The sequence below is a fragment of the Chironomus tepperi genome, unplaced genomic scaffold, assembly GCF_022539635.2.
Source record: "Chironomus tepperi strain 1889 unplaced genomic scaffold, CSIRO-AGI_Ctep_v1 contig_223, whole genome shotgun sequence".
Taxonomy (NCBI): domain Eukaryota; kingdom Metazoa; phylum Arthropoda; class Insecta; order Diptera; family Chironomidae; genus Chironomus; species Chironomus tepperi.
The window spans coordinates 1,283,611-1,308,771 of record NW_027226345.1 but is presented as its reverse complement, the minus strand read 5'-3'; the positions used below and the strand labels follow the sequence as shown (position 1 = coordinate 1,308,771).

At 31.8% G+C, this 25,161-nt stretch overlaps 5 protein-coding genes across 7 annotated transcripts; 3 read left to right on the top strand and 2 right to left on the bottom strand.

Moving 5' to 3' along the window:
* Window positions 1-178: 178 nt before the first annotated feature.
* LOC139091057 (zinc finger protein ZFP2-like) lies at window positions 179-7,387 on the top strand. 2 transcript variants are annotated; one of them, XM_070640994.1, is made up of 6 exons: window positions 179-399; window positions 4,027-4,694; window positions 6,258-6,446; window positions 6,504-6,685; window positions 6,826-6,996; window positions 7,062-7,387. In XM_070640994.1, exons 2-6 carry the CDS (start codon window positions 4,208-4,210, stop codon window positions 7,272-7,274), a joined length of 1,242 nt encoding a protein of 413 aa, XP_070497095.1. In that variant the 5' UTR covers window positions 179-399; window positions 4,027-4,207; the 3' UTR covers window positions 7,275-7,387. The 2 variants fall into 2 exon arrangements, with proteins under 2 accessions (XP_070497095.1, XP_070497094.1); XM_070640993.1 differs by having other exon boundaries at window positions 6,258-6,685.
* LOC139091059 (P2R1A-PPP2R2A-interacting phosphatase regulator 1) lies at window positions 7,368-10,754 on the bottom strand. Of its 2 annotated transcripts, none has more exons than XM_070640996.1 (4): window positions 10,413-10,754; window positions 9,945-10,223; window positions 9,637-9,834; window positions 7,368-9,308 (listed from the first exon to the last, which is right to left on the bottom strand). In XM_070640996.1, exons 1-4 carry the CDS (start codon window positions 10,529-10,531, stop codon window positions 8,849-8,851), a joined length of 1,056 nt encoding a protein of 351 aa, XP_070497097.1. In that variant the 5' UTR covers window positions 10,532-10,754; the 3' UTR covers window positions 7,368-8,848. The 2 variants fall into 2 exon arrangements, with proteins under 2 accessions (XP_070497097.1, XP_070497096.1); XM_070640995.1 differs by having other exon boundaries at window positions 9,945-10,280; window positions 10,413-10,753.
* Window positions 10,755-11,378: 624 nt separating this feature from the next.
* CysRS-m (cysteine--tRNA ligase-like protein, mitochondrial) lies at window positions 11,379-12,960 on the top strand. Its single transcript, XM_070640874.1, has 2 exons — window positions 11,379-11,513; window positions 11,571-12,960. The coding sequence occupies exon 2, from the start codon at window positions 11,683-11,685 to the stop codon at window positions 12,931-12,933; it is 1,251 nt and encodes a 416-aa protein (XP_070496975.1). The 5' UTR covers window positions 11,379-11,513; window positions 11,571-11,682; the 3' UTR covers window positions 12,934-12,960.
* Window positions 12,957-15,751, bottom strand: CPT2 (Carnitine palmitoyltransferase 2). The gene is made up of 2 exons (XM_070640873.1): window positions 15,363-15,751; window positions 12,957-15,297 (listed from the first exon to the last, which is right to left on the bottom strand). The coding sequence occupies exons 1-2, from the start codon at window positions 15,640-15,642 to the stop codon at window positions 13,592-13,594; spliced, it is 1,986 nt and encodes a 661-aa protein (XP_070496974.1). The 5' UTR covers window positions 15,643-15,751; the 3' UTR covers window positions 12,957-13,591.
* A 94-nt stretch (window positions 15,752-15,845) lies between these two features.
* Window positions 15,846-16,635, top strand: CSN8 (COP9 signalosome subunit 8). The gene is made up of 2 exons (XM_070640875.1): window positions 15,846-16,066; window positions 16,127-16,635. The coding sequence occupies exons 1-2, from the start codon at window positions 15,945-15,947 to the stop codon at window positions 16,563-16,565; spliced, it is 561 nt and encodes a 186-aa protein (XP_070496976.1). The 5' UTR covers window positions 15,846-15,944; the 3' UTR covers window positions 16,566-16,635.
* Window positions 16,636-25,161: the final 8,526 nt, after the last annotated feature.

Below are 25,161 nucleotides of genomic sequence, written 5' to 3'. Positions count from 1 at the left end.
TTTCTCGAAAATTCATCAAAATATTCATTTTTAAACAAGAATATTGTGAAATTTATTACAATTCCTTAATTAAACTTCAATAAAATACACAAAGAAATAGAAAATATCAAAAATAAATCACATTTCCACAAAATATTGAAAAACCAGTTCTATTGAGTGATATTCCACCTATGTTTTTCATTTTTAGTCTTATAAGAAATTCAGTGAAAATCAAAAGGATTGAAAATTAAAGAAATTGTGTTGCTTATAGGAAATTAGCAATTGTGTAACATATTATCAATTGACATTAAGTACGATAAGTGTGTTAACTATCAATAAAGATCTGGATTATCGAAGGAAAATGAAAATTCCTAAAAAGTGATATTTTTAACATATCTTGAGTGAATTTATGGATGTTAGGTAAAAGGATTGTTTATTTGCTATAAGAACTAGTCGGATATACAATAACAAATGTGTTTATGGCTTAAAAGTGTGAATTTAAAGCAATTCTGAAGATAGTGTAAGCCTTCCTTTTTTTCCTTCTTTTCCCTGCTTTAAAATTATTGTATATAGTCGCTATATACACAGTGAAATATAAGAAGCTATGAACATTGTTTACCCATGTACATAAGATCCATATTTAGTAAATTGTGTTCACAATATTGTCTCCTGGATATCATTTTTGTTAATTTAATACTTTCGTTATAAACGATCAGTTGCCGTCAAATCCGTACCTAATTCTATTTATAACTCTGATAATAATAATTTTTATATGAAATAAAAAAATAATATTTTAACGTGTGTATATTGCAGTAGTGTCATGAATATTAAACAAATTTATATTTCATTATTTAGAGTTCATGCATAAACATACTTTTTTCGATGCATATAGCATAACATTGCGAATAAATATATATTTTATAGTATTTTTTATTATTGCTTTTTTATTCCATATGCAATAATGTTATATGTCTATTTGATTAGTCCGCTTCTTCATATATAGATGCATTCAATTCAATTTAATTGTTTTTCAAAAAAATAAAAAACACTATTTATTTTTATTTATTTAAACACATAACGAGTAGTTGAAAGTTTTCTATAGCTTCAGCCTTTCATTGAAGCCTGTTATTAAGACGTAGTTTTAAATTTCACTTTCATAAAGTTTATTGAATCCCTCTTTTGTTGAAATTTCACATTAATGTCTGTATATAATAAAAAAGATGGGATAGATTGTGTGATACATAATGTAAATACAACATAATCCTGCTCTTAAGAGTCTTTTTACACGTTTTTTCATCCTTAATAATTAAATAAATTATAATTGCCCTTCATAGCATTTTACACTTGTTTTTTGAAGTGATGGAGGTGCAAAATGTTCAGTTTGGGTATAACAACCTGGATATAACTTGTCTTAGATAGTAATAAAATTCAAAATTTTAACGGTTTTCAAAAATTCAAATTTACCGGTTTTCAAAATCGCAATTTCAAACGGTTTCCAAGAAAAATCAAATTCAAACGGTTTTCAAAACATTCAAAGTTCAAACGGTTTTCAAAAATTCAAAATTTTACCGGTTTTCCAAAAATTTCTTTTCAAATTTTAAAAGTTTCAAAAAATTCAAATGTAACGGTTTTTAAGTTCAGAAAAATCAGAATGCATCTTAAAATCCTTCATTTTGTAACTTTCAAACTCATTCAGTAAATAACGCATGCATATATGTATTCCGAGCATAAAAGCATAAACTCTATCCTACAACTTTCATATTCACACAAAATTGTGTGAATATATTGTTTTTTGTTTTACAGAAATCTACTTTTTTCGATTTACTGCCTCAGCCTTGCCGAATTATAAAAAAAGTTCGGTCATTCAAAGTTTGTGCTTCGTATTACCTATCAAATGGTAAAAACTCCTTCATGATTGGTGCTTCCAGTGCCGAGAAATCGCAAAAAATCACGTTCTGTCCTTTAGCAAGTTAGTTAGTTTCCGCGAAAACTCAATTTTAACACAAAGTTAAGACTTCCGGTTTTTTCTATCGATAGATATTGGTTATCACACGAGCTGTATAGTTTTTGGGGTCATGAGATGCATCCACTGAGGCACAAAATGCAAAAAACTGAAATTTTTTCCCTAAATATTAGCCGCTTATTCCAAAACACGTGTTTTAAAAAAATTGCGGACAATTAAGAGTATTTCTTCTATATTTTTCATGATCTAAAATTCATTAATTTATATACATGTTTTATCCAAATTATTAATAATAATTTTTATTGAGATTTGGCTGATTGCATTTGGTTACAAGTAATTGAAATCTTCAGGTCGTTAGATCGAATCCTATGAAATTCTGAAATTTTTTTTTCCATTTTTTTTGAGTTTTTTTTTTGAATACTTGAAGTATACAAAAAAAAATGTAAATATTAAATGTAGATATTAGAAATATCTATCCATTAATGTGCTTAATTTTTAGAAAACAAAAGCGAAGTTAACAAGGTTAAATCAAAATACTTCTTAAGAATCAATACATTTAGCCTAGTTCGTATATACACAATACGAATATAATTACTCAGCCGAGCTCGTATAGTGATCTATATAAGCACTGTAATCTACCCAAGTCGGGCGAGCGAAGCTCAGCCCGGCTCGTATAGTGATCTATATAAGTACTGTAATCTACCCAAGTCGGGCGAGCGAAGCTCAGCCCGGCTCGTATAGTGATCTATATAAGTACTGTAATCTACCCAAGTCGGGCGAGCGAAGCTCAGCCCGGCTTGTATAGTGATCTATATAAGTACTGTAATCTACCCAAGTCGGGCGAGCGAAGCTCAGCCCGGCTCATATAGTGATCTATATAAGTACTGTAATCTACCCAAGTCGGGCGAGCGAAGCTCAGCCCGGCTCGTATAGTGACCTATATAAATACTGTATTTTCTCAAACATTAGAAACTGCATATCTATGAAAATATGTTGCCGTGAGAAGAAAAATAGTTCGAGCGAAGCTCGAACATTAATAGTTCGAACGCAGTTCGGACTTGGTTGAGCGAAGCTCACAAATTTTTGCGACCTGAACGGAGCGAAGCGAGTGAAGGCGTGAAAATTTTCCCAAACATTAGAAACTGCATATCTATGAAAATATGTTGCCGTGAGAAGAAAAATAGTTCGAGCGAAGCTCGAACATTAATAGTTCGAACGCAGTTCGGACTTGGTTGAGCGAAGCTCACAAATTTTTGCGACCTGAACGGAGCGAAGCGAGTGAAGGCGTGAAAATTTTCTCAAACATTAGAAACTGCATATCTATGAAAATATGTTGCCGTGAGAAGAAAAACAGTTCGAGCGAAGCTCGAACATTTATAGTTCGAACGCAGTTCGGACTTGGTTGAGCGAAGCTCACAAATTTTTGCGACCTGAACGGAGCGAAGCGAGTGAAGGCGTGAAAATTTTCTCAAACATTAGAAACTGCATATCTATGAAAATATGTTGCCGTGAGAAGAAAAACAGTTCGAGCGAAGCTCGAACTTTAAAAGTTCGAAAGTAGTAACTGTACATGTTATTCTCCATGTAAATAATTTTAGTTAATTACTTGCAAATTATCATTTTTTATTTCATAAATCTCTTATATTGTTCAAGTTGTTTTATTTTTATTTTTTACTTTTCTGTACAGTTTCTGATCTTCGTATTGTGTGAATATTCTCATGAAGCGTGATCCGCTTCATTACTAGTTTTTCTACTAGCATTAATTTTATGACAATAATGTATAATATTATTTTTATCTCGACTATTTTCTTGCTCTTCTTCCTTCATCGTTCGTCCCAACATCCCTATCTTTATAGCATATTGTATATATGCACAATAAATGGGATTTCACATGTACATAAAAGAGAGCAGTATTTAAGAATTGGGATAGATGGGAGCAGACTTCATCCCATACTCACATATGTTCAGTTTTTTAAAATGATATTCTTTATGCCACAAACACATTTGTTATGAAAGAAAATGAATTTATGCTTGAAACTTACATCAAGACATTTATGCTGATTCAAATAATTTTCTTTTTACAGATTTCCCTTCGACTTGTTGATCAAAAGAAGTCAAGAATGATGCAAATGTAAAAAATTCATGATTAAACCCTTATTATTATTATTATTTTGCTGTGGATGAGGAACAAGAAGTAATCATAATTCATGCATAAGTTGTCAAATAATAAAAATATTCAAGTAAAAAGGAAAAGAATTAAAAATTATGAGCCATATCTCATCATCATTAGCCCGTCAGACAGAGCAACTTAAAACAGAAGATTATCGTGCATATACAAAGAACACATCAGACTTTTCATTAAAGAATAAATTTCTCTTTGAATGCTTATTCTGCAAAGGAACATTTACAAGAATATTGAGCTATTTAAAACATATTAGTAAACATGAAATGAAACAAATTCATAAATGTACAATATGTAAGAAAATTGTCGTTGACGATAAGCATTTTCGTGAGCATCTCTTGGATAAGCATCGTGAAGTTGTTGAATTGCATGTAGAGGGTGGAGGAAGTAAGCAATCAAAGAGTGAAATCAATAATAATTTTGCACAAAAGACCAATAATAGTGAAATGGATAACTTTTATCATCAATTACCGTACTCATATTATCAACAATTTCCACAAATAGCTACACCAATACTATCGAATTATATACCGGCATTGCCACAAACCAGTAGTAACAATCAAGCAATTGGTATGTATTACGTGCTTTTATGAATTATTAAGGCAAGATTTTGTGTAAATGACGTCCAAGATCAAGAACAATTATTCAATTTATTTTAGTTCATGTTCTAACGGTTTTTAAAAATTCAAATTTTAACGATTGACAGTATTTCAAATTCAATGTTTTTAAAATTTAACGGTTTTCATAACTTTCAACTTTTTAATTCAATCTTTCACTTTATAAACAGCATGAAAATATATCTCAAATATAATTAATAACAATTTCCAATAATACGTAAAAAATATTAATTCAATGACTTATTGTATATGTTCCTTTAACGATTAAGCAATATTTTTGTTAATTATTTAAATTACAAATCCAGTTCTGGTTCTTCCTTGACGTAAACTAATTCAGTTTTCGGTTCTGTCAAATTCATTTCCATCTTAACAGCCTCAAATGTGAAAACTTTAGGTTCTTCCTTCACGCTAATCATATCAGCAACTGTTGGTTCTTCCTTCACGTCCATCAATTCAACTTTTGGTTCTCTCTTGACTATATTGTGAATTTTTAGGTGATTTGATAGACTTTTTATTCCATCAGTGGCAAATTTACAAAATTGGCATTTAAACACCTTATGATTCTTGTCATGACTTTTTCTATGAAATTCCATTCCAAGTCTTTTATTAAATCTCCTGCCGCAAGTCGGACACACATGACTTCTTGGATTTTCATGAGTATCACGCTTATGGATCATTAATTTAGATGCATCCGGGAATTTCCTGTTGCAAGTTTGACAGACATATGGCCAGCTGTGCTTTTGCTTATGTGACATTAAATCCTCTTCTAAGTAGAATTTTTTGGGACATGATTCACATTGAAATGTGACAATTACGCAATCATTATCACTAGATTCATCGCCAATTAAAATTGCATCTTCGCGATCCAACTCTTCAAATAAATTGTTTAAATCTTCAGTCGACATGTCATCAAACAAGCCATTGATGTCATTGAGAGGAAGCATTCCAAAAGTCCCGTCATTTGGGTCTGGATCTTCTTTCTTTGGACTATCAATAAATTCTTCCTTCTTGGGAACTGTAGTAGGCTCCATTTCAATTATTTCACATGATATATTGGTGATTCCGTCAGTTTCAAGTTTGATTTCTTCATCCTTGATGTCGATGTTTTCAAAGCTCATTTCGAGAGCTTCTTCCTTGATTTGGAACATTTTTAGATGAATCTTTTGAGTGCTTTGAATACTTTGCTCTATTGTGTGTCCTTGTTAAGCATAGATTTTTAATAAATCAGTCTTAAATTGTACTTAAATTAACTTTTATGAGAGATGCGATGTGCACTCTTTGAAATTCAGAAGAAAACTGATTTTTTCACATGAAAGGGGCGAGCTACTTTGATTCAATGATTTTATTCAAATCAAAAATGTCCGTTATGAATGTTTAACGTTTTGAAAATTTTTGACAGCTTTTAGAAATGCCATGTTACAGTTTTTGAATGATTTAACCAGATTAAGGCATAAATAACATGCATAATGGACCAAAAGAACCTTTCATAACAATTAAATTCACTGTCCATTTTCAGGAGCCTGTAAACCACCACAACATCATTCACAAAATCAACAAATCCACAATAATCCATCATCAAACAATTACATGACAACAAAACGAGAGTCAAGTGATATTAATCAATTCAAGTGTCAAACATGTGATGAGATCCTATCATCGTCCGATGAATTGAACAATCATACAAAACGTCATAGTTTGGATAATCGTAAGCATTTTAAATGCAATTTATGTGGAAAATCATACACACAATCAAGCTCTCTAGGTTTTCATAAACGAAAAATTCATCAGAATGAAATAAAAAAGGAACAAAATCATCAAAAGGCAGAGCAATCGCCAACGTATGGCGAATCATTCAATCAAATTTTTGAGTGTCATAGATGCAATAAGCAATTCTCAAGGCCATCATCATTAAAGCAACATTATTTAGTACATAAGGAGATTAAGGTGAGCATTTTTGGATGATTTGAAAAATTCACTGATTTTAACGAATTTTTAAAATTTAAATTTTAACGGATTCTCAAAATTTGAATTCTAGTCAAGACACATTTTTTTAAATTTTTAACGGTTTTTATTCAATTTTACAGCCTCACAGATGTGATGTTTGTGATCTGACGTTTAGTGCAAGTAGTCAACTGCTGCTCCATAAAATTTCCCACACCAATCGAGAACCATACAGGTGCCAATTTTGCGACAAAGAATTTGCCATATCCGATCATCATAAGCGCCATTTGAGAACACATACAAAAGAGAAGCCGGTGAGTAATTCATTTTTTTCATAACTCCTGCCTAATTGTATTAAAAATTTCGTCTCGTATTTCAGTTCAAATGCGATTTATGTGGACGAGCATTTTCACAGTCAAACACATTAACTCAGCATCAACGAATACATACAGGACTTCGTCCATATTCCTGTATGTTTTGTGACAAGAAATTTTCAGTATTAAATTATTTGAACAATCATTTGAGGACATGTAAGGAGTCGGCAAAATCACAAATATTGAAATCAAATTTACATGCAAATATGCTTAAATAAACATGAAAATTCACTTAAGCACATTGTATAAGTAGCCTGTAAGGATCATTTTACATAATAAAAAAAGAAGTAACATGTGTGAAACGCAATAAATACTTTCAATAGGAGAAAAATGAGTTTTTTCTGTTCATTTTTTATTAACATTCGGTTTGATTTTTTAACTTTTACAGGATTTCCTTCACATTTTTGTTTCCGTTTTGGATGATATGAGAAATTAAACAAGAATTAGGTGCAAATCAAATTTAATATAGCCTGTCATTTTGTTAAGCATATTTTTTGGAATTTATTGGTGTGCCACAATCCACAAGCCAAAATCAAAATAAAAATTTCCTACAAATTCCAGATTTACGCCCTAATTTGAAATTAAACATTAATTTGGCATCAACCAAGAAAGCAGACATTTCGCACATATTCAACATTCACACATTATTTTAGGATTTATGATCATGATCATCAAACTAGAAAAATATTCTTTTTATCCTTTTTTTCACAATTGAAAAAAAAAATTATCCTATTTAATAACATAAATTATTAATAACTAACTTAGAATCTACGCTTTTAAACTCGATTCACTAAATTTCTTCTTATTTTTCTGTTCCTTCATGGTTATCGAATTTCATGTGACGTCGTTAAATATGGTTTGATTGTATTTCTCATTTCTAATATTTTATATTCATATGCTATGCTTATTTCTCAATGAAATGTGATTATTTTATGTAGTTATTATGGTTGTCGCCCACACATATTATTAACTTCTTTCTGATACTATTTTGTGTTAATTGCTCGTTCTGATTATTTTCTTCCTTTGTTTGTTGTTATTCTAGATTCTCAATTTGTAATTTTTGTTTTTGTTTGATATTCTAGTTCAATGACAATAAATGAAGTTTAAATTTTTGCGCATTTAAATTTTTCTCTCTCGTTTGCAAAATGCGGAAGAATTTCCATTTCAAATCATATGCATGTGGATGTCAACAAAGAATAAAGTACTTCGTGTGCTATACGAAGTACAAAAAACCATAATTGAAATATTAACGGTCTTCGAATATTTGAATTTTCAATCCTTTTAAAAATTTCAAATTTAACGGTCTTCCAAAATTCAAATTTTGACCATTTTCAAAAAATCAAATTTTAACCGATTTTAAAAAATTCAAACTTTGACTGAAACTCAAAAGATTTTTGAACAAGATTCAAAAATTTTGAATAACGAATTTTCAAAAAAAATCCTGCAATCCAGTGCATTCATGTACCGAACCGTCATCTATCAGAGAAATCCGTCCATATCAGACCAAAACAACCATTAAAAAGCAATCACATTATGCATGCCCACAAATACATCCACATTAAAATCAAAGCAGAAAATTTTTTATCACAAAAATGCGCTAACAAGATTGCTTTGTTTTAAAATAAATTAAAGTTAATAGAAACATTCATAGCAGGGAGAAAATAGAAACAGAGCACTAGAGCTGACTATTGATTAATATGTGTGAGAAATATTTTTTTCGTGTGTGTTCACAAATATTCAACTTTTTACTTAGTCTAATTCATAATTCATTTTTAAACAAAACTTAAAAAGTCTACAACGTCATTGGTATATTTGAAGGAGTAATTTCTTCTTCGATAATCATCTCATCTCGTTCCTTAATCGTACTATCGGCATCTTTTAGAACAGAATTACATTGTACCACGTCATTCGTCGTTAATTCACATCCAACATCGTTAGTTGTATCTACACCGCTATCAGCACTTAATGTACTTGCTACCTCCATACGATCCTGCTCTTTTGATGAGGACGATGAAGACGATGAGGATGATGATGATGGAATATTAGCTGATGGACTAGGTGTATCGTTCTCAAATGAATGAGTTGATAATGGTGACGAGGTCATGGAGCTAAATGTTGAACTAAAGGCTTTTGTTACAAACATCTTTGGTGTAATTCGACCGCTGAACGTCTCACTATTATTGGTACATGAGTCGTCAGGACTGTTACATATTGGTAATGGTGACATAATTGGCGATGAACCGCGACTGTGACTGATTTTAAATTGAAAATAAATTGATATATTAGTAATGTGATCATTATTGTGTGGGCGTGTACAATGCAATAACAGCACAAAAGTTATTGACAATTTTTAAGAGCGCATTAGAAGATTATTAAAATTTAACGATCATTTTAAATTTGAATTTTGTTTCATATATTTAGCAAAGTCTCAATTCGATTGTGTCTTTGCTATTTTTGAACAAACAATTGCGATTTTGCGAATACTAATTGCCAAAATGCAGCTCTAACAATTTGAAGCTCAGAGAAAATTGTCAATCAAATTACAACGCTTGTCAATAAAACGATCAATAATTTAATTACCTTTCTGTAAAAAACTTTTTATAAGGTTGCGATGAACTGGAACACGAATTTCCATCATCAACCATATCAAATTTCCGTTTTACGGAGCCTAAAGGACTAGGCCTCATTGCAATAGGTGACATACTACGACGTGTTGCAAAACTCCTCCGTGTTGGTGACGGTGACATTGCTGGACATAACCGCATGACACTTTGACGACTATATTAGAAAATTGAAATATTAGAATTAAATTTGAAATTAAATACAGAATAATAATTTGTGGTTTTTAATATTCAATTACAGTTCCGTAAAATGAGCATGTTACATACCTTGTTGGGGAAGGCGATGAACAGGTATTAGTATTTGGTAAAGTTACATGTAGGGGATTACTAAATTCATCATTGCTTTTAAACGTCCAATTTTCATTCATAACTAGTGTGAGATCCTCATAGCTTTGTGAAATTGATAATGCTGTATGCACTTCTCTTTCGTGATTAACTTCCCTTACATTTTGGGAATCAGCACATTCCTCCTGTCTTAATTGTGATACTCTAGGTGCTAATCGTGGTCCAGGACTAACGAGACCACTCGAGCCATTTGCTCCATTGCTAGAACAAGAAAAACGTCGTGTTCTTGGAGTAAAAAGCGATAACGACAGATGATCTCTGAATTTGATTAAAAAAGAAGTAACAACAAAAAATGTGAAAAAATCTCATTTTTAAAAATTTTTTGTTGATTCCGAAAAAAAACAGAAAAAAAATTGGAATTTTTTTCTTAAAATATCCCTCAATTCTTACCTCTGTGCAGGACTATTTTGTGACTGTGCCATACTACTTTGAGTTGACTGATTATTCTGAATTAAATTATTGAGTGATGCACATTTTTTAAGCTGGGTTGACTTTTCGACCTCTTCCATAGTTTTTTTTTTTTGGAAAATTTTTTTTTTTGTAGTTTTTTTTCAGTCTTGTTTTTTTCACAGTAAAATTCTAAAGAAATTGAATCGGCACAATGTGAAAGAATGTGAATTTATCAAAAAACTTTGATTAAACTATTCATTACTATTCATTTGTATTGAAACTTTGTCACTTAAAACACTCAAATAATCTAAAATAAAATTTTTCTTGATTCTGAATTTTCTTGTGTTTTGCTTTTGTCACTTATACATAAAAAATGCTGTTGAGGCGCTTCTATGTGTGCGGTTGAGAGGGAATTTATGAGATATTGGAACAGTTGAAATGTTTAGTTCTTTGATAGACTTGAGTTTAAGAACTTTATTGAGCAGTTTTAACACGATCAGATTTCTTCTGATCATTTTGTTCTTAACGGCCTTTTAATATTTGAATATTTATGTGGTGAAACTTTGTCAAATCCAATGTCAATCATGATTTTTCTGCAACATATTTTATTGAAATTTTTACTTATTCCTAGCATATTGAATTCTGATTCTTATGTTATTACACTGTTTAATGCTATTACAATTTTACCATAAACTCTTAAAACTCGTAAAGTTAATAGAAACCTGTACAGCACATTTTAAACTCTCAACGGTTTTCAAAAATTCAAAATGTAATTGAAAAACTTTCAAAAAATAATTTAACGGAAATTTCCTAGAACTTAATTTAGTTCTGTCAAGCTTAGAAACTTCATTGGTCCTAAAATTTTAGACAGACAGACACAACAACAACTAATAGGATTCAAATGCCTTATTTATGAGTGCATTTTAGAACCATAAAAATGTTTTCGAGTTTAAAAACAATTAAATTTAGTTTAATCAATTTTAATTCAACAAGAAGATTTTGTCATGAGATAGCAGATGGAATTCAAATATATAGTTACAGACACAAGCACAAAGTGCCATTAGTTTTAAAGAATCCCCTTTATTCATCGTGGTATACATGGTGAGAAAATTGCACATCCAGTTGAAGAACTTTTCGTAAAAATTTGATCCTTTCCAGTGGTCCAACAGTCTATGACAGTGCTCATATTGGTCATGCCTCGACATATGTTAGACTAGACATACTACAGAGGATATTGAGGAACCATTTTAACATCAATTTAGTAACATGCATGAATATAACAAACATTGATGATAAAATAATCAAAAGAAGTCATGAAACCGGCAAAAATTGGAAGTTGTTGGCTGAGGAATATGAAGCTGAATTTTGGGAGGATCTAAATAAATTGAATGTATTACATCCTGACATAAAGTTAAGAGTGACTGATAAGATTCCAGAGATTTTAGAATTTATTGAAGAAATCGAAAACAAGGGATTCACAAAAGTTGGAACTGATGGATCAGTGTACTTCAAGACAACATCCTATCGCAATTATGGAAAGCTACATAATGTTGTCTTGGAAGATCCATCAACATCTGAATTCGCATTATGGAAGGCTGCAAAAGAAAATGAGCCTTATTGGGAATCAAAATACAGTAAAGGACGTCCAGGATGGCATATTGAGTGCTCAACATTAGCTAGTCTTGTCTTTGGTTCACATATTGATTTTCATGCAGGAGGAATTGATTTAAAATTCCCACATCATGAAAACGAGGAAGCACAAAGTTGTGTTTATCACAATTGTGGTGATTGGGTTCAAAACTGGATTCATACGGGTCATTTGCATTTAAAAGGACAGAGCGAAAAAATGTCTAAATCATTGAAGAATACAATTTCTATACAGGATTTATTAAAAGAATATTCAAGTGATCAGTTCCGAATGGCATGTCTATTATCACATTATCGATCATCCATTGAATTCGGTCCAGACTTAATGGATGCTGCTGATAAAATCCTGAAAAGACTAAAGTCGTTTAAATCAGATGTAAAAGCATTTATGAATGGATTAAAAGTTGATGGATATATTGATGAGGAAGCGCTCAGTATTCAATTTTTGGAATGTAAGAAAAATGTCGATTTAGCACTTAAGGATGACTTCCATACAGCAGTCTGCATTGGTCATGTATCAGAGCTAATGAAAACAACAAGTAGGATGATTAACAGCACAGACAATCATTCCTGCTTGAAATCGCCTGCATTTGATAAAGTCTTGCTCCAAGCTGTTCTAAATTATATTGATAAACTTTTCGAAACATTTGGAATAAGTGAAAGTAATTCATCAAAAGAGTCAAGTGATGAAGTTCATATTGACAACGTTATCGATTCAATCATAAAAGTCCGAAATGACATCCGAATAAGAGCAAAAGAGTCGAAAAATAAGGAATTGTTTAAAATATGTGATGAGATTAGAAGTAAAATGGCAGATAATCAAATAGAAATTAAAGATCACGGAAATTTATCATCGTGGTCAAAAATTAAATAGATAAAATAAAACAGCATGCATAATTAATGTTTTGTCGTATCTTTTATTATGTTTTATGACAAATAGTCTTAACAATGAGCTATAACTGTGTGAAAATAAGTTAACTAATGAACATTTCCTTTAACATGTACCACAAAATCTTAAGGTAGACAAGACAATAGAAGGCATTGTTAGTCACTTTGGTTAATATAGAGGTAAATGAGTTATGGAAATACAATGGACATGGTACAATCGCTAAAATAATAGGTCAAGTCTTTTGTCATTCAGGAATCTCAAAAAAATTCAACGGTTTATTAAAATTCAAACTTTTTTGACAACTTTCGGTTTTTGAATTGTTGAAAACTTAAATTTTGAATTTTTGAAAACCGTTAAAATTTAAACTATTAAAATTGGAATTTTGAATTTCAAATACCTATCTAATTTAAAAGAAATAAATTCAAAACTATCTCTAAATGAACATTTAAATAAAATTATAATCATAGCTTGATCACTAAGTAAGGCTAAATAGCTTATCGTTTAACAAAATCTAATAATGTAATTTCATACCACATTAATTTATTGCAACGATCCATCGTCGATAGATATAAAATGTGTTGGAGAGAAAGTTACCCAATCACCCAAACATGTACTTAACATACATAAAATTTAATCAATCCATTTATTTGGCCTGAATGACGTTGACTAAGTCATCATAAGATTGTTCCAATAAGTCAACATATTCTTTACCATTGGTTTCGCTTTTATAGTTGGACACGACACACCCAAGAAGCTCGTCACTAATGTTGTAACCAATTCCATAGCCATTTTTAACAACTGGTCCGAAACCACCAGCTAACAGTCCATTACTGGTCAGTGTACTAGTCGATAAAATATTTTGATTAATTCGGGTATATGCTGGATCTTTAAACAGATCAAAATCATCAATAATTCTAATTCTTTCAGCTGCAGTTTTAAGTGCAAATAAATGTCTATCAAATCCTTGTCCCATTGCAGCCTCCTTTGTCAACTGGAAGTGCTTTGTTGAACATTTATCAATCATTTCCCTCAATTCCTTATTCGATGGTCGGCTCTTTCCCTCAATTGCCTCAATAAATGCTTTTGTTTCATTTGTACATGGACGCATCGTTTCCGTTCGACCATGACGAAAAGCAGAAGTTGAACAACTTTCGTATGTAGCTACAAACTTCTTGTACTGCTTATAATATCCAAGTTGGAAGCTCAATTGCATGATGGAATCGGGACTTACTTTGTACTTTTTGCATTGCACCTTATTCAATTTGCTGTATTTTAAAAAGTTCATGTCGATGGAATTAATCACTTCCTTATGGGCTGTAATAGCTGCGTCTATATCACTTTTAGCTTGTGCATCAATATCAAACTTAATCATTCTGACCGTCGATTCCACACCTTGAACATATTCAGTTTTTGGGGTCACAAAAGGCTTGTTCTGCATATCTTTGTAAATTTCATTAAAATACCGCAAAACAGCAACTCCATCGCCCCATGAATGCTCAAAATTGATGCCAGTTGTTCCTGATTTGTCAACAATTACTGACAATGATTTGTCATACCAACGATTCTTACATTCATCAAATAAGAAGTTCCTGATTGATGGAACTGGATTATTTTCATCTATTGTTGTATTGTCTAAATTAAGGCAGAATAGCGCGGAATCAATAAGTTTCATACTATCCGCATTCTTACTACTTAGTGACACTAAATGATTTCTTGCTGCAGCCCACAATCTCCTGTTTTGTGTTGTTAAGGCAGCAATTGGATCTTCATTTTCAGGAACATTCATGGACATAAGGTACTTAATTTGTGAGAAGATGAATTCTGGACTGCGAATATTTCCATTTTCATCCAGTACTTCTACAGCATAGAAATGTCCATCCTTCATTACTAGAACATGCTTGACATTCTTAAATCTCTCAATAACATCCTTGTCACGTTTAGGAACTCTAGTGCCTGCAAATAAGCCCTCATATTGTACCATATCAAGTGGATATGCTTTATAATAGTAAGCAACATAAGTAGCAATAAATGATGGGAACTTCATGATCTTTGATCTGAATGCATCAGTGTCTGTCTTTGAGGCATCCATATGAAAAATTTCCGGAACCAATATGTTATCATTGAGCGATTTCATAAATCTCATCGAGCTTATAATCACATTTGATGCTCTAATGGCTTGATCATTATATTCAGGTCGTGTATCATGCTTCATGAGCAGTAATGGATTATAATTGACTGGTAATGGTGATCTGTCTTTAAGGTACATCGTGAACCATGGCTCCGATATGTATGATGTATGTTTGTTGACTTTGTCTTTTTCCTTAATCATAGCCTGCAACTCCCAACCACCTGATAACAGATTTAAGTCTTATCAGTTAATTCTATTATCAAATTTGTATTTATAAATAATTTACCTGATTTAACAAACTTTGTGCAGGCAGCCTCGGTAAATTTATATTCCTCATCTGACAAAAGTGGCCGTTGTGCTGCCAAATATCTCTCGAGAGTCTTTTCTATTTTCGGAATCGGAAGTCTCGGTAGAGATTTTTGAAAGTAGTATGTTGGCATATTTGACTTTTGTAGGAATTGATAGTCATCGCTGCTGTTTTGTGATAAATATCGTACAAAATTATAGCACTGAGCATCGAATCGATTACGAATCAATGGAAGTTGATTTATGCTTAACACTTTCATGTCTTATACCACGTACGTCCGATCGTCAAATAATAAAAAATTAAATTAAATTGACTGTAAATAGAAAGTTTCTCTTGTGGACTATGGAATCTAATATTCGACATTTGAGCAGTTCTACCAAAGATCACTTAGGTAGAAACATTTTTATGGTTCCAATGCTGCTTAAATTTTCTTAACGGTCAAAATTTATTTGAATTTTTATTTTTTGAGGGGCTTGTAACTTTACCGAGTAAATAAACAAAGGTCTGAGAAATTTCGCAAAATAAAAAATAATTAAATTATTCGGCTAGTTTACGGCTAAAATGCTTCAAGAAAAGTTGGAACAACTTGTAAAGATATTAGAGAAACAGGAATTGGAAGATTCCCTTCAAGATCCAAAGCTTTATCATGAGTTATTTGCTGCATACTTTTATTTAGATGATTTGTAAGTAAAATTAATTAATTTAAGCATTCCTCCACATTAATTATACAATCTTTCATATAGAGTAAATGCAAGATTCTTATGGAAGCGCATCCCTGTAGCAGTCAAGAACGGAAATCAAGAATTAGAGCATATGCATAAAATCTTCCAGTGCTTGTGTAAAAATGAAGTTGTTGAACTGTATAAGCTTCTCGATAATTTTAAATGGTCAAGAAGTGTTGCTGAGATTATGTACGAGTTAAAAGATAAGATCCGTATGGATACAATAGAGTTAATAGGTCACGCATATACATCAATTTTTGAGAATGTTTTCGGCGAAATGACAAATTTGACACAGGACATGATTGAAGATACATGCAAACGTTTAAATTGGGAAATACAAGACGGTCCACAGCCTCGATTGATACTTCCAAAGAAACCCGTTGCCGATAAAGTTAGTGTATTGAATGCTGAGGATCAATTACAGAAATTGACCAGTTTTGTATCATTTTTGGAAAATTAAGTTAGTTACATCCTTAATGTGATTACATGTTATTAATAAAAAATCTTAAAGAATCATCATCATAACATAACTTACAAACTTTAATTTGATGTATGATTTTATAGATAATTGCAACATAATGGAATCAGAAATTAATGCCTTCAAGGCATTCAAGTCAGCATTACCAATTTCGTCAAAATTTAATTTCCATTCAAAACGACATAACATCACTCCCATTAGTTCTTAATTAACATTTTATGATAATGCTTGTTATGCATCAATACGCATGCATTCAGCTCGCAAATTTCATTACACACACCTCCGAGAGATAATGCATCTTTTAACACGAAAAACAATAATATTATACAATTCTGATAACAAGGCTTGAAAATCATTATCAAATTGCCTTTAATTACGCAATTATTCAACCCTCAAATCATGATCTCATTTAATTTTCGACATTATGTATTGTGTGCATTCGCACAAAATTTCCATTTTATTCAATTCCTCACACTCTCCGGCAACACGCTTTTGTTGCGGATGGTTTTTATTTCATCCTTGCAAACTTTCATGCCAGTTCAATTTATTTGTACGGAGTGCATGAGGTATTAACAAATGTTTACTTGGTCATTTGGGGCAGTTGAGAACGCATTTTCGTTGGATTGAATGAAGATTTCAATTTTAAAAAAAATAACGGATTAAGAAAATTTGAAAAGTAGCATACTTCAAAAAATGATCAAAAATAAACGTTCATTGGAAGTTCAAAAAGTAACATTCAATTAAATTTTAAAATCGTTGTTAAAAAAGTTTGAATTTTTGGTGGCGGCTACAAAGATTTAAATTTAACGGTCAAAATGTCATAGAATATTGTTATTGCCTGAACTTGTACTCGACAAACAGACACTCAATTCTATCCTTATTGAAAAATTGCAATAAAAAATATATTGATTGAAAATGAACAGCAGTGAGTCTCGCGTAACAGCAGCAAAAGTGTGTACGGCAATAATAATGAGAGAGGAAATGGGAAACTACAGAAAATTGCCGATGGCAAGTGATTATAGATTACATGTTGATTTGAAAACTGCAACAATAAATTTTATATGTTATGTACTATCAAAAAAAAAGGCATGTTGCCTAAAAAAAATCCCGTCGCAAGCACATTTATGCCATACACGTTTTATTTTCTGTATGATAAAAAAAAGGTTCATAAATAAAATTCAATAAAGTATCGATGAAATAACATGATGGTAGACACTAAAAACAAGATACAGAAATGATGACACAATCCCCGTTCCTATAAATTGCAATATAATACGATCGCAATTTATGATTGATTTAATAGACTTTGCAACAGTGTTGTTATTTGTTGGTAACGAGTCACCTCGAATGATTTTTTCTTCTTCAAAAAGGATGAACATCTTTTAAAAGGTTTCATGTCCTTCGTGGAAGGTACAAACAGAACTATGACGTAATTATGACTTGCGTCTGTTAAAATTTAACGATTTAACGATCAAATTTCATTTGAATTTATTCGAGACACATTTTTCTATTCAAGACACAAATATTTGAACCTGAAATGTCCGTTATGAGTAGAAAACTCAACTTTAATTAAAATTTAACAACAAAATTTGTCAAAAATTCATCATTCAATCTCACAAAAGAACCACAGACACTAAGAAAAATAATAAAGGGAATCAAAATTGCCAACCATGAAAAAAAATTTAATTCCACCAGCAAAAAAAGCATTAAAAGACAGAGGATATAAAGCACCGCTGTTGCACATTCAATTGCTTTTCACATTCTCTATGTCTGTCATTCCCTGCTTTTTTATATTCCATCTCAATTATACGAGTGAGATTGCAGATAGACACGAGCTCCTCCCTAAAAACTCGTGATTATAAATTGTTAAATAATAACTTCAATTTTCATAAATTATGCAGTAGATGAAGCGTCAACAGAGTGACTACTTGAAGACTCAATACCATGAAAAATGACAAATCCCAAAGGAATTTCAATTGCTCATCATCACAGCTATTTTTTGTGTTGAAATGCTGCTGAAATCTAATTAAGATATCACATTTCCCAAAAATGTGCAATCCCTACCAAAAAAAGAAGAACTTCATGCTCATTTTTGCCGCATATGTTAATCCATCATCATAGAGCACGAAAATGGAAAATCATCATTTTTATTGTACGCTTCTGGTCATTATGTGATTACTATCTTTTTCGCCATTTCAACCCCACTCTAAGCATATCCAAACATCAGACCTATATGCTTATAATTTATTCCAGACATTCTCGTTGATTATTTAATGAATTTTCACACAGTCCTATCTTACAGTACTGATAAAATGTTACGGAAAAATGAAGGGAATGGAAAAAGTTAGTGAAAATTGCATGAAATATTCATTGGGAAATGGAACGCTTTTCTGAAGGAATTTGATTTGACATTTCAATTAGGGTGCTTCATTGATAGATCTAAGATTAGATTAGGGCTGATCAATATTTGGGAAATCTTATGAATATTTACCTTAAAAATGGGTCAGGAGGGATCGTCTTGGATCGTCATGGACCATTAGGCCATCTTCGCGTTAATAGGCGTCATACCATAACCATAGCGAATATGCTGTGCTGTTCGGGATCATTACTGAATGGCCAGTATCAATTATCGTGGCTTATTATCAGAGTGTCAAGTTAGAGTTAATTGCCTTACTTAACGATGTTTCTACAGATTCGATGGCCTGGCAGACTCTAAGTTTATTCAACTTACAGCCGTTAAACCTAACCCAACACTTAGAATGTCCGGATTATTGTGAATATCCTTGAATTACAGATATTCTATCTGCTGCTTTTCTACTCGATCTAAGAAGCTGTCCTCCTGAATTGGCAGATTCACCTACACATGGCTAAATATCCCAGTTACATTTCTACACCAAAGCCGCAGCATCCAACATCAATCTCCTTGACTAACGAACTTGAAAACCAATGACAATCTGCTTCCTCCTAGACATTTCCATTCCACAAATCAAGTACATAAAAAATTATTTAGTATTTTTCATCCGAATTTCTGTGTAAATGATGAACGTTGTGAATGTGGAACCGAATGAGAGAAATTGTAATGTCTCATGAGATAATTGGATGGATGTTGTGGAGAAATGAAACCCTATTCTGTATATCTGCCAAATAAAAAGAAGTAAAAGTATATCCTACATACCATTTCACACATTTATCCCAACACACGTCTCGTTTATTCCTATATTCGTACACATGCACGTAGATATACTTTTTCGATTAATTTCATTCATTGCCTGCGTGATGACTTGTTGTTTACACGTGGGATGTATTAAATGGGTAAAAATTGCTCCTTTTTGCCTTACATTTTCATCATTTTCTGCCACATTCTTCAAATTGGCAATGGATGGATACAGTGTGTACGCTAAAAGCCAATGACGAATTTTATTTCCTTCTTATTTCTCATTTATGTTATCATTTATTTGAGAGATGTGATTTATAGCATATATGGATATACCCGTACGATGTATGAGGATGTATATATAAATCGAAGAATATGAAAAAGGCAATGGCACCACACAAGAATTTTTTTTATCTTCCTTTTCCGCCCTCTCATCACTTATTTTATTCTCGTTTCTCGTTTTCTCATTCCGACTTTTTTTTTCTATCATTTCATTTCTAGTAGTATTTATATCTTGCATGTGGATTGGAGTGCTTACGAATCGACACTTTTCAGAAATAAACTAGAGTAAAGATTGATGAAAGTTTAACGGCGCTTTTAAATTTAAAATTTAATAAAACCGTAGAACAGTAAATTTTTTGTTGCTGTTGTGGGGTTTTGGTGTATTTACTTTAAACTTTTAAAATTTGAAATTTTCTAAAATTTCAGCTGATTTTCTTTACTGTATTCTGTTTAGATGAAGGTAATCGTAGCTAATGAGCTTCTAGCATATCCTTGCTAGAATTCTAACTAGAAACTGTCTAAAAAGATGATTTTCTCTACAAAAATGAAAATATTCAAAGGGGTTAAGAACTAATTAAATTCAAAAATTATTTAAATTTCATTGATCCGTTAAAATATCCCTCAAGCGATAATCCAAAATATAATTAAATACCTCACTAAAAATTACTCCTAAACCGACAAATGATCAACTCTATTACGTCTATTTCCCAGGAGAATTGAACAACCCAAATGATTTGAAATGAATCCTTAAACTGAGACGAGAAAAGAAGAAAATGCATTATAAAGCATCATCCCCGATACATTCAAAAAAATCCAGACAAAAACCACATTCGCTTCATTTCATTCTGTTCATTCCATCCCATCTTCAATATTTATATACATTTATAAATATAGATATAGATATTTTCTGTATAAAAAGGCAAAATCACTTGCGAATTTAAAAAAGCAACGATAGAGATGATAATTCCTGTGGTATGAGGAGGAATTGTTAAAAGGGAAGTTAGTTAGTGAATATAAAGAAGTTGAAGCATGCCAAAAGGCAAACAAGTGATGAAAGTGAGTGTAAATGAATTTTTTTTTTTTTGCTGGAAGGGATATTCTCTCTTCTATTTGGATTATCATTATGCTTTCCACCCCATCAACTACTGAATTATATACAGTATAGTGTAGTTGCATGCAATGACTGTATGCGATATATTTATAATGAGACTATATACGAGAAGTGGAAAAAAACATGAGCGTGATAAAGGAAAGAAAGACTGAAGCAGAAGTTTCCTGACTTTCTATTTCACTTCCTTTCCTTTCGGATCTGAACAGAGAAAATTTTTTCCCCGGTTTCTATGTTTTTTTTTCAGCACTTTAGATGAACTTTTGTAGTTCCTTGTGAGTATAATTTATGGAATGAACTAAGTTGAGAGGTCATGACTCAATGGGTAGATTGCTCTAACCTTACAAACCATAAAATTCAACATGTTTTATTACTCCGCTGTGCATTACAGCTAAAAAAAAGTTTTTCATGTCCTTATTGAGCACAACGGCAATTTCATGCTTATCATTAAGTATGATTGACATCCAAAACATTTCAACGACTTTTGACTTTCGTTTTAGGCAGCAAACGTGTCTACAATTATTTTCTATGTTTGTTATACAAACACATCTTGTCGCACACTTTTTTCTTTCGCCTTACTTACTTCCTCCCTATTCATTTTTTCCCATTACACTCGTGTCGACGTCATTGACTAAAGCATGAGCAAAGCACACGAAATGGTATCAAATCGGGTATTTATATTTAGAACTTCCGCAACAACTGGTTGTTTTTGATACGGAAGGTGAAATTTGTTGCTGTAATAATTTCGTCGTTTGATAAGCTAATCAACTGAAAATTATTTGCTGGAATTTTTGTTTGTTTATTTTAATGAAGAAATTTTTTTTTGCTGCTAATTATTCCGTTTTTTATGACTTGACATTTATTTGGATAGATGAGATCAGCTACGTTCGGGGAAATCGTGACGGAAATTCATTGCCAAATTTATCAAAACATAATTTTCATTAGAATTTTTTGATGTTGATGAATTTTTGAGGTTACTGGATCTTAATTGAAGTCAAAATTCGCCTACTGGATGTTCATGCCAACAATCCTTACTCATATTTGACTCACGTAGACGCCACCTCATGATATTTCAATATAACTTAATTCAATATTCACTTGAAAAAACATGGAAGTTATGAAATACATCAAAAAAAAATTATGAAGAATAAGCCTCAATTGAAACTGTCGACTAATATGTTCGCGTGCCACCCCTCATTGCCTGTATACGTATTGCTGCTGTTACCGCATGAACATACATACACAGTATTTTTCATTACATTTTCATCAATTCCATTGAAAAGTATAAACTCAGCAACAACTTGGTTGTGAAATAATGGCAAAAGTAATAATAATGAGCGAATATATATTGCTAATGGCAATTCGTACATAATCGGTTAGCTCCCTCTCGGTATATATTGATGTGATCTCATACCCATTTAAAATATAAATATAAAAGCTTTGCGGTATCACTTAAAAAGGGCATAGTTATTTTTGGAATTTATTTCCATCTCATGCCACCATTAAAATGTATTTTGTAACTGTTGTTACTGCCGTTTCTCAGATTACTTACGAAATATTTTCTTTTTTTTGTGTAGGCGACGAAGCAATCTTTGAGACGAGAGCAGCATCGATATAAATTCTATGAATATTCTATAGTTCATTTTTATTATCTGACCCACGAACGTCTCTTAGCCTATTAATATCATTGATTGGACTTTTCGTACGGTCGAGTAGATTGCGTTCACTTTTCACCTCACATTGTGGTCGACAGCCTACTTCATTATTCACTAGAATATCATTTTTTGTATTGCTTGGAAACGAAATAGCTCTCTGGATATTAAAGTCCAACGGAAACAAGTTAAAACAGTGCGAAAAAAATTATATATGAGGTGGGAAGAGCAATAAAACAGCTATAAAATGTGTGGTTGAACTAAATACAAAGGTTGAAATGAATGTTTGATAATTTTATGGGATTTGTGTGCACTTTACATTTAGGTTTAGCTCTTTAGGTGTAATTATGTGAGTGTTCTATAGTTTGTAGTGATACTTACCTTTTGTTAGGAGTGTTAGTTGATTTTTGAGTATTATTAACAGGTATGAAGACTTTAAAATGTAAAAAATATTAATTTTCCTGAAATTTTTGTAAACAATGACTTTTTGGCGCCAAAATTGATTTCCAACAATTAAGAACAAAGTAGGCTTATTTTAAAAAAACAAGAAGCAATTTAAGCTATTTAAAGACGTCAATCCTCACTTCACATGAACTAGAGTCAACAATACATGACAACAGCTCAGCAACCATAGAAGAAAAGCCCATCCAAAGACAATTTTCCTACATTTATTACCAAGAAGTATGAAATCTAAAAGAACATAACAGTACACAATAATAAGAAGATAAGAATAAGGCATAAAAGAAACGGATATAAATCCTTTATGCTTCTCATTCAACCAGAAAAAAATCCGCCTTCAGACGTTCACATTGCCTTTTTTTACCATCTACAAACCGACAGCAACAAAAAGGCCAAAAGTTTTCCATAAATTTACCATATCAACTCACTCCAATCGTACACTTACTTACTTTCTCTATAAATGTGAGCATGAAGAAGTGAAATGCGAATAAGGATGGAGTGAAAAAGAAAAACTTTTTTTTGTTCACCACTGGCACTGCCGTCTCATTCCGTATTCTTTTCTCTTCCCTATGCCACATACACAACATTGTTGTTGATATTATTTTTATCATTATTATTCCTCACGTATAGTCGTACACAGTGTGAATGTTTTGCCATAAAGAAGCCGAAGCTTCGAAAAGTGTGTCGATGAATTGAAGAAAGGATTACGATGAAAAGAAGGAGAATAAAAAAAAACACAGCAAGCAAGCAAACAGGCAGGAAGGGTAGTATGAATGTGGAAGAGGAAAACGAAGAATTGAACGGAGAGGAAAAAAGTTTTTCTTTATTCTGGCAAGAGGATGGAAAAATTTCTGTTTTGCTGCTTTTAGGGATTTGAACTTGTTTTCGATGGTTACATTGCTTTTGTTCGGTTTGTCGTGCAGGGAAGGACATATATGGATGCTCAGTGATCCATAATAACCCAAAATTGAAAGGTCATCAACTGAAATTGGAGGATATACACCAATATTCTGGTCTGTGTAAGTAGCAACCAATATTTATATATGTGGTCATGCAGACAAACTTCGCCCCAAAATCGCCCCAAACAAAACTAACACTATCACATTTTTTCATTGTTCTCCGTGTAAAATACTAATGATAGTGTTAGTAATTTTCAAAAATTTAACGGTCACTTTTTCATATGATCACATCAATATATATATATGTGGTCATGCAGACAAACTTCGCCCCAAAATCGCCCCAAACAAAACTAACACTATCACATTTTTCCATTGTTTTCCGTGTAAAATACTAATGATGGTGTTAGTAAATTTCAAAAATTTAACGGTCACTTTTTCATATGACCACATATATATATATTGGATCACATATATATATATTGGTAGCAACTACGAAATAAAAAGAAATAAAATTTAAATTTTACAAAACCGTTAAATTCGTATTCGAGAAATTTAAATTTTACAAAGCCGTTGAATTCGTATTTTAAGAATTTGAATTTTAAATTCTACAAAACCGTTAAATTCAGTAAGTTTTAAATTTAATCCTAAAAGAACTCCATATCATAACAAAGCAGTTAATCCAAACCCCCTTCAGTGACTTTTCAACTCTCTCCGGCATCTCGTCTTGTTTTTATTTCACTTGAGATCTGGGAAGCAAGTTATCCTTTCTTTATTTTCTGCTTTTTTGCCCTTTGCTCTCTCATCCATTCACTCACTCAGTCACTTTATTTCTATACAATGTGTGGATACACACATCAAGCCAATAAAATCGCCCGTATGATGCGATATAAAAAGAGGAAATTTTGGGTTGGAAAATCTGAAACTTCATGAAATTTAAATGTGAAAATACAGCCATTGTGTGCCATTCGATAATCTTCTTATTCATTCGGTCTCCCCATAATCCCCTGGTCAAATGATATATAAA

Bases quoted from the DNA above. Each gene is read 5' to 3' on its own strand.
- LOC139091057 (XM_070640993.1), top strand. From the start codon at position 4,208: ATGAGCCATATCTCATCATCATTAGCCCGTCAGACAGAGCAACTTAAA. The intron at 6,686-6,825 runs GTGAGCATTTTT...TCAATTTTACAG, and splicing joins TAGTACATAAGGAGATTAAG to CCTCACAGATGTGATGTTTG. The intron at 6,997-7,061 runs GTGAGTAATTCA...CTCGTATTTCAG, and splicing joins CACATACAAAAGAGAAGCCG to TTCAAATGCGATTTATGTGG.
- LOC139091059 (XM_070640995.1), bottom strand. From the start codon at position 10,531: ATGGAAGAGGTCGAAAAGTCAACCCAGCTTAAAAAATGTGCATCACTC. The intron at 9,835-9,944 runs GTATGTAACATG...TTTCTAATATAG, and splicing joins TCATCGCCTTCCCCAACAAG to TCGTCAAAGTGTCATGCGGT. The intron at 9,309-9,636 runs GTAATTAAATTA...ATTTAAAATCAG, and splicing joins AAAAAGTTTTTTACAGAAAG to TCACAGTCGCGGTTCATCGC.
- CysRS-m (XM_070640874.1), top strand. From the start codon at position 11,683: ATGAATATAACAAACATTGATGATAAAATAATCAAAAGAAGTCATGAA.
- CPT2 (XM_070640873.1), bottom strand. From the start codon at position 15,642: ATGAAAGTGTTAAGCATAAATCAACTTCCATTGATTCGTAATCGATTC. The intron at 15,298-15,362 runs GTAAATTATTTA...ATCTGTTATCAG, and splicing joins CACAAAGTTTGTTAAATCAG to GTGGTTGGGAGTTGCAGGCT.
- CSN8 (XM_070640875.1), top strand. From the start codon at position 15,945: ATGCTTCAAGAAAAGTTGGAACAACTTGTAAAGATATTAGAGAAACAG. The intron at 16,067-16,126 runs GTAAGTAAAATT...TCTTTCATATAG, and splicing joins TACTTTTATTTAGATGATTT to AGTAAATGCAAGATTCTTAT.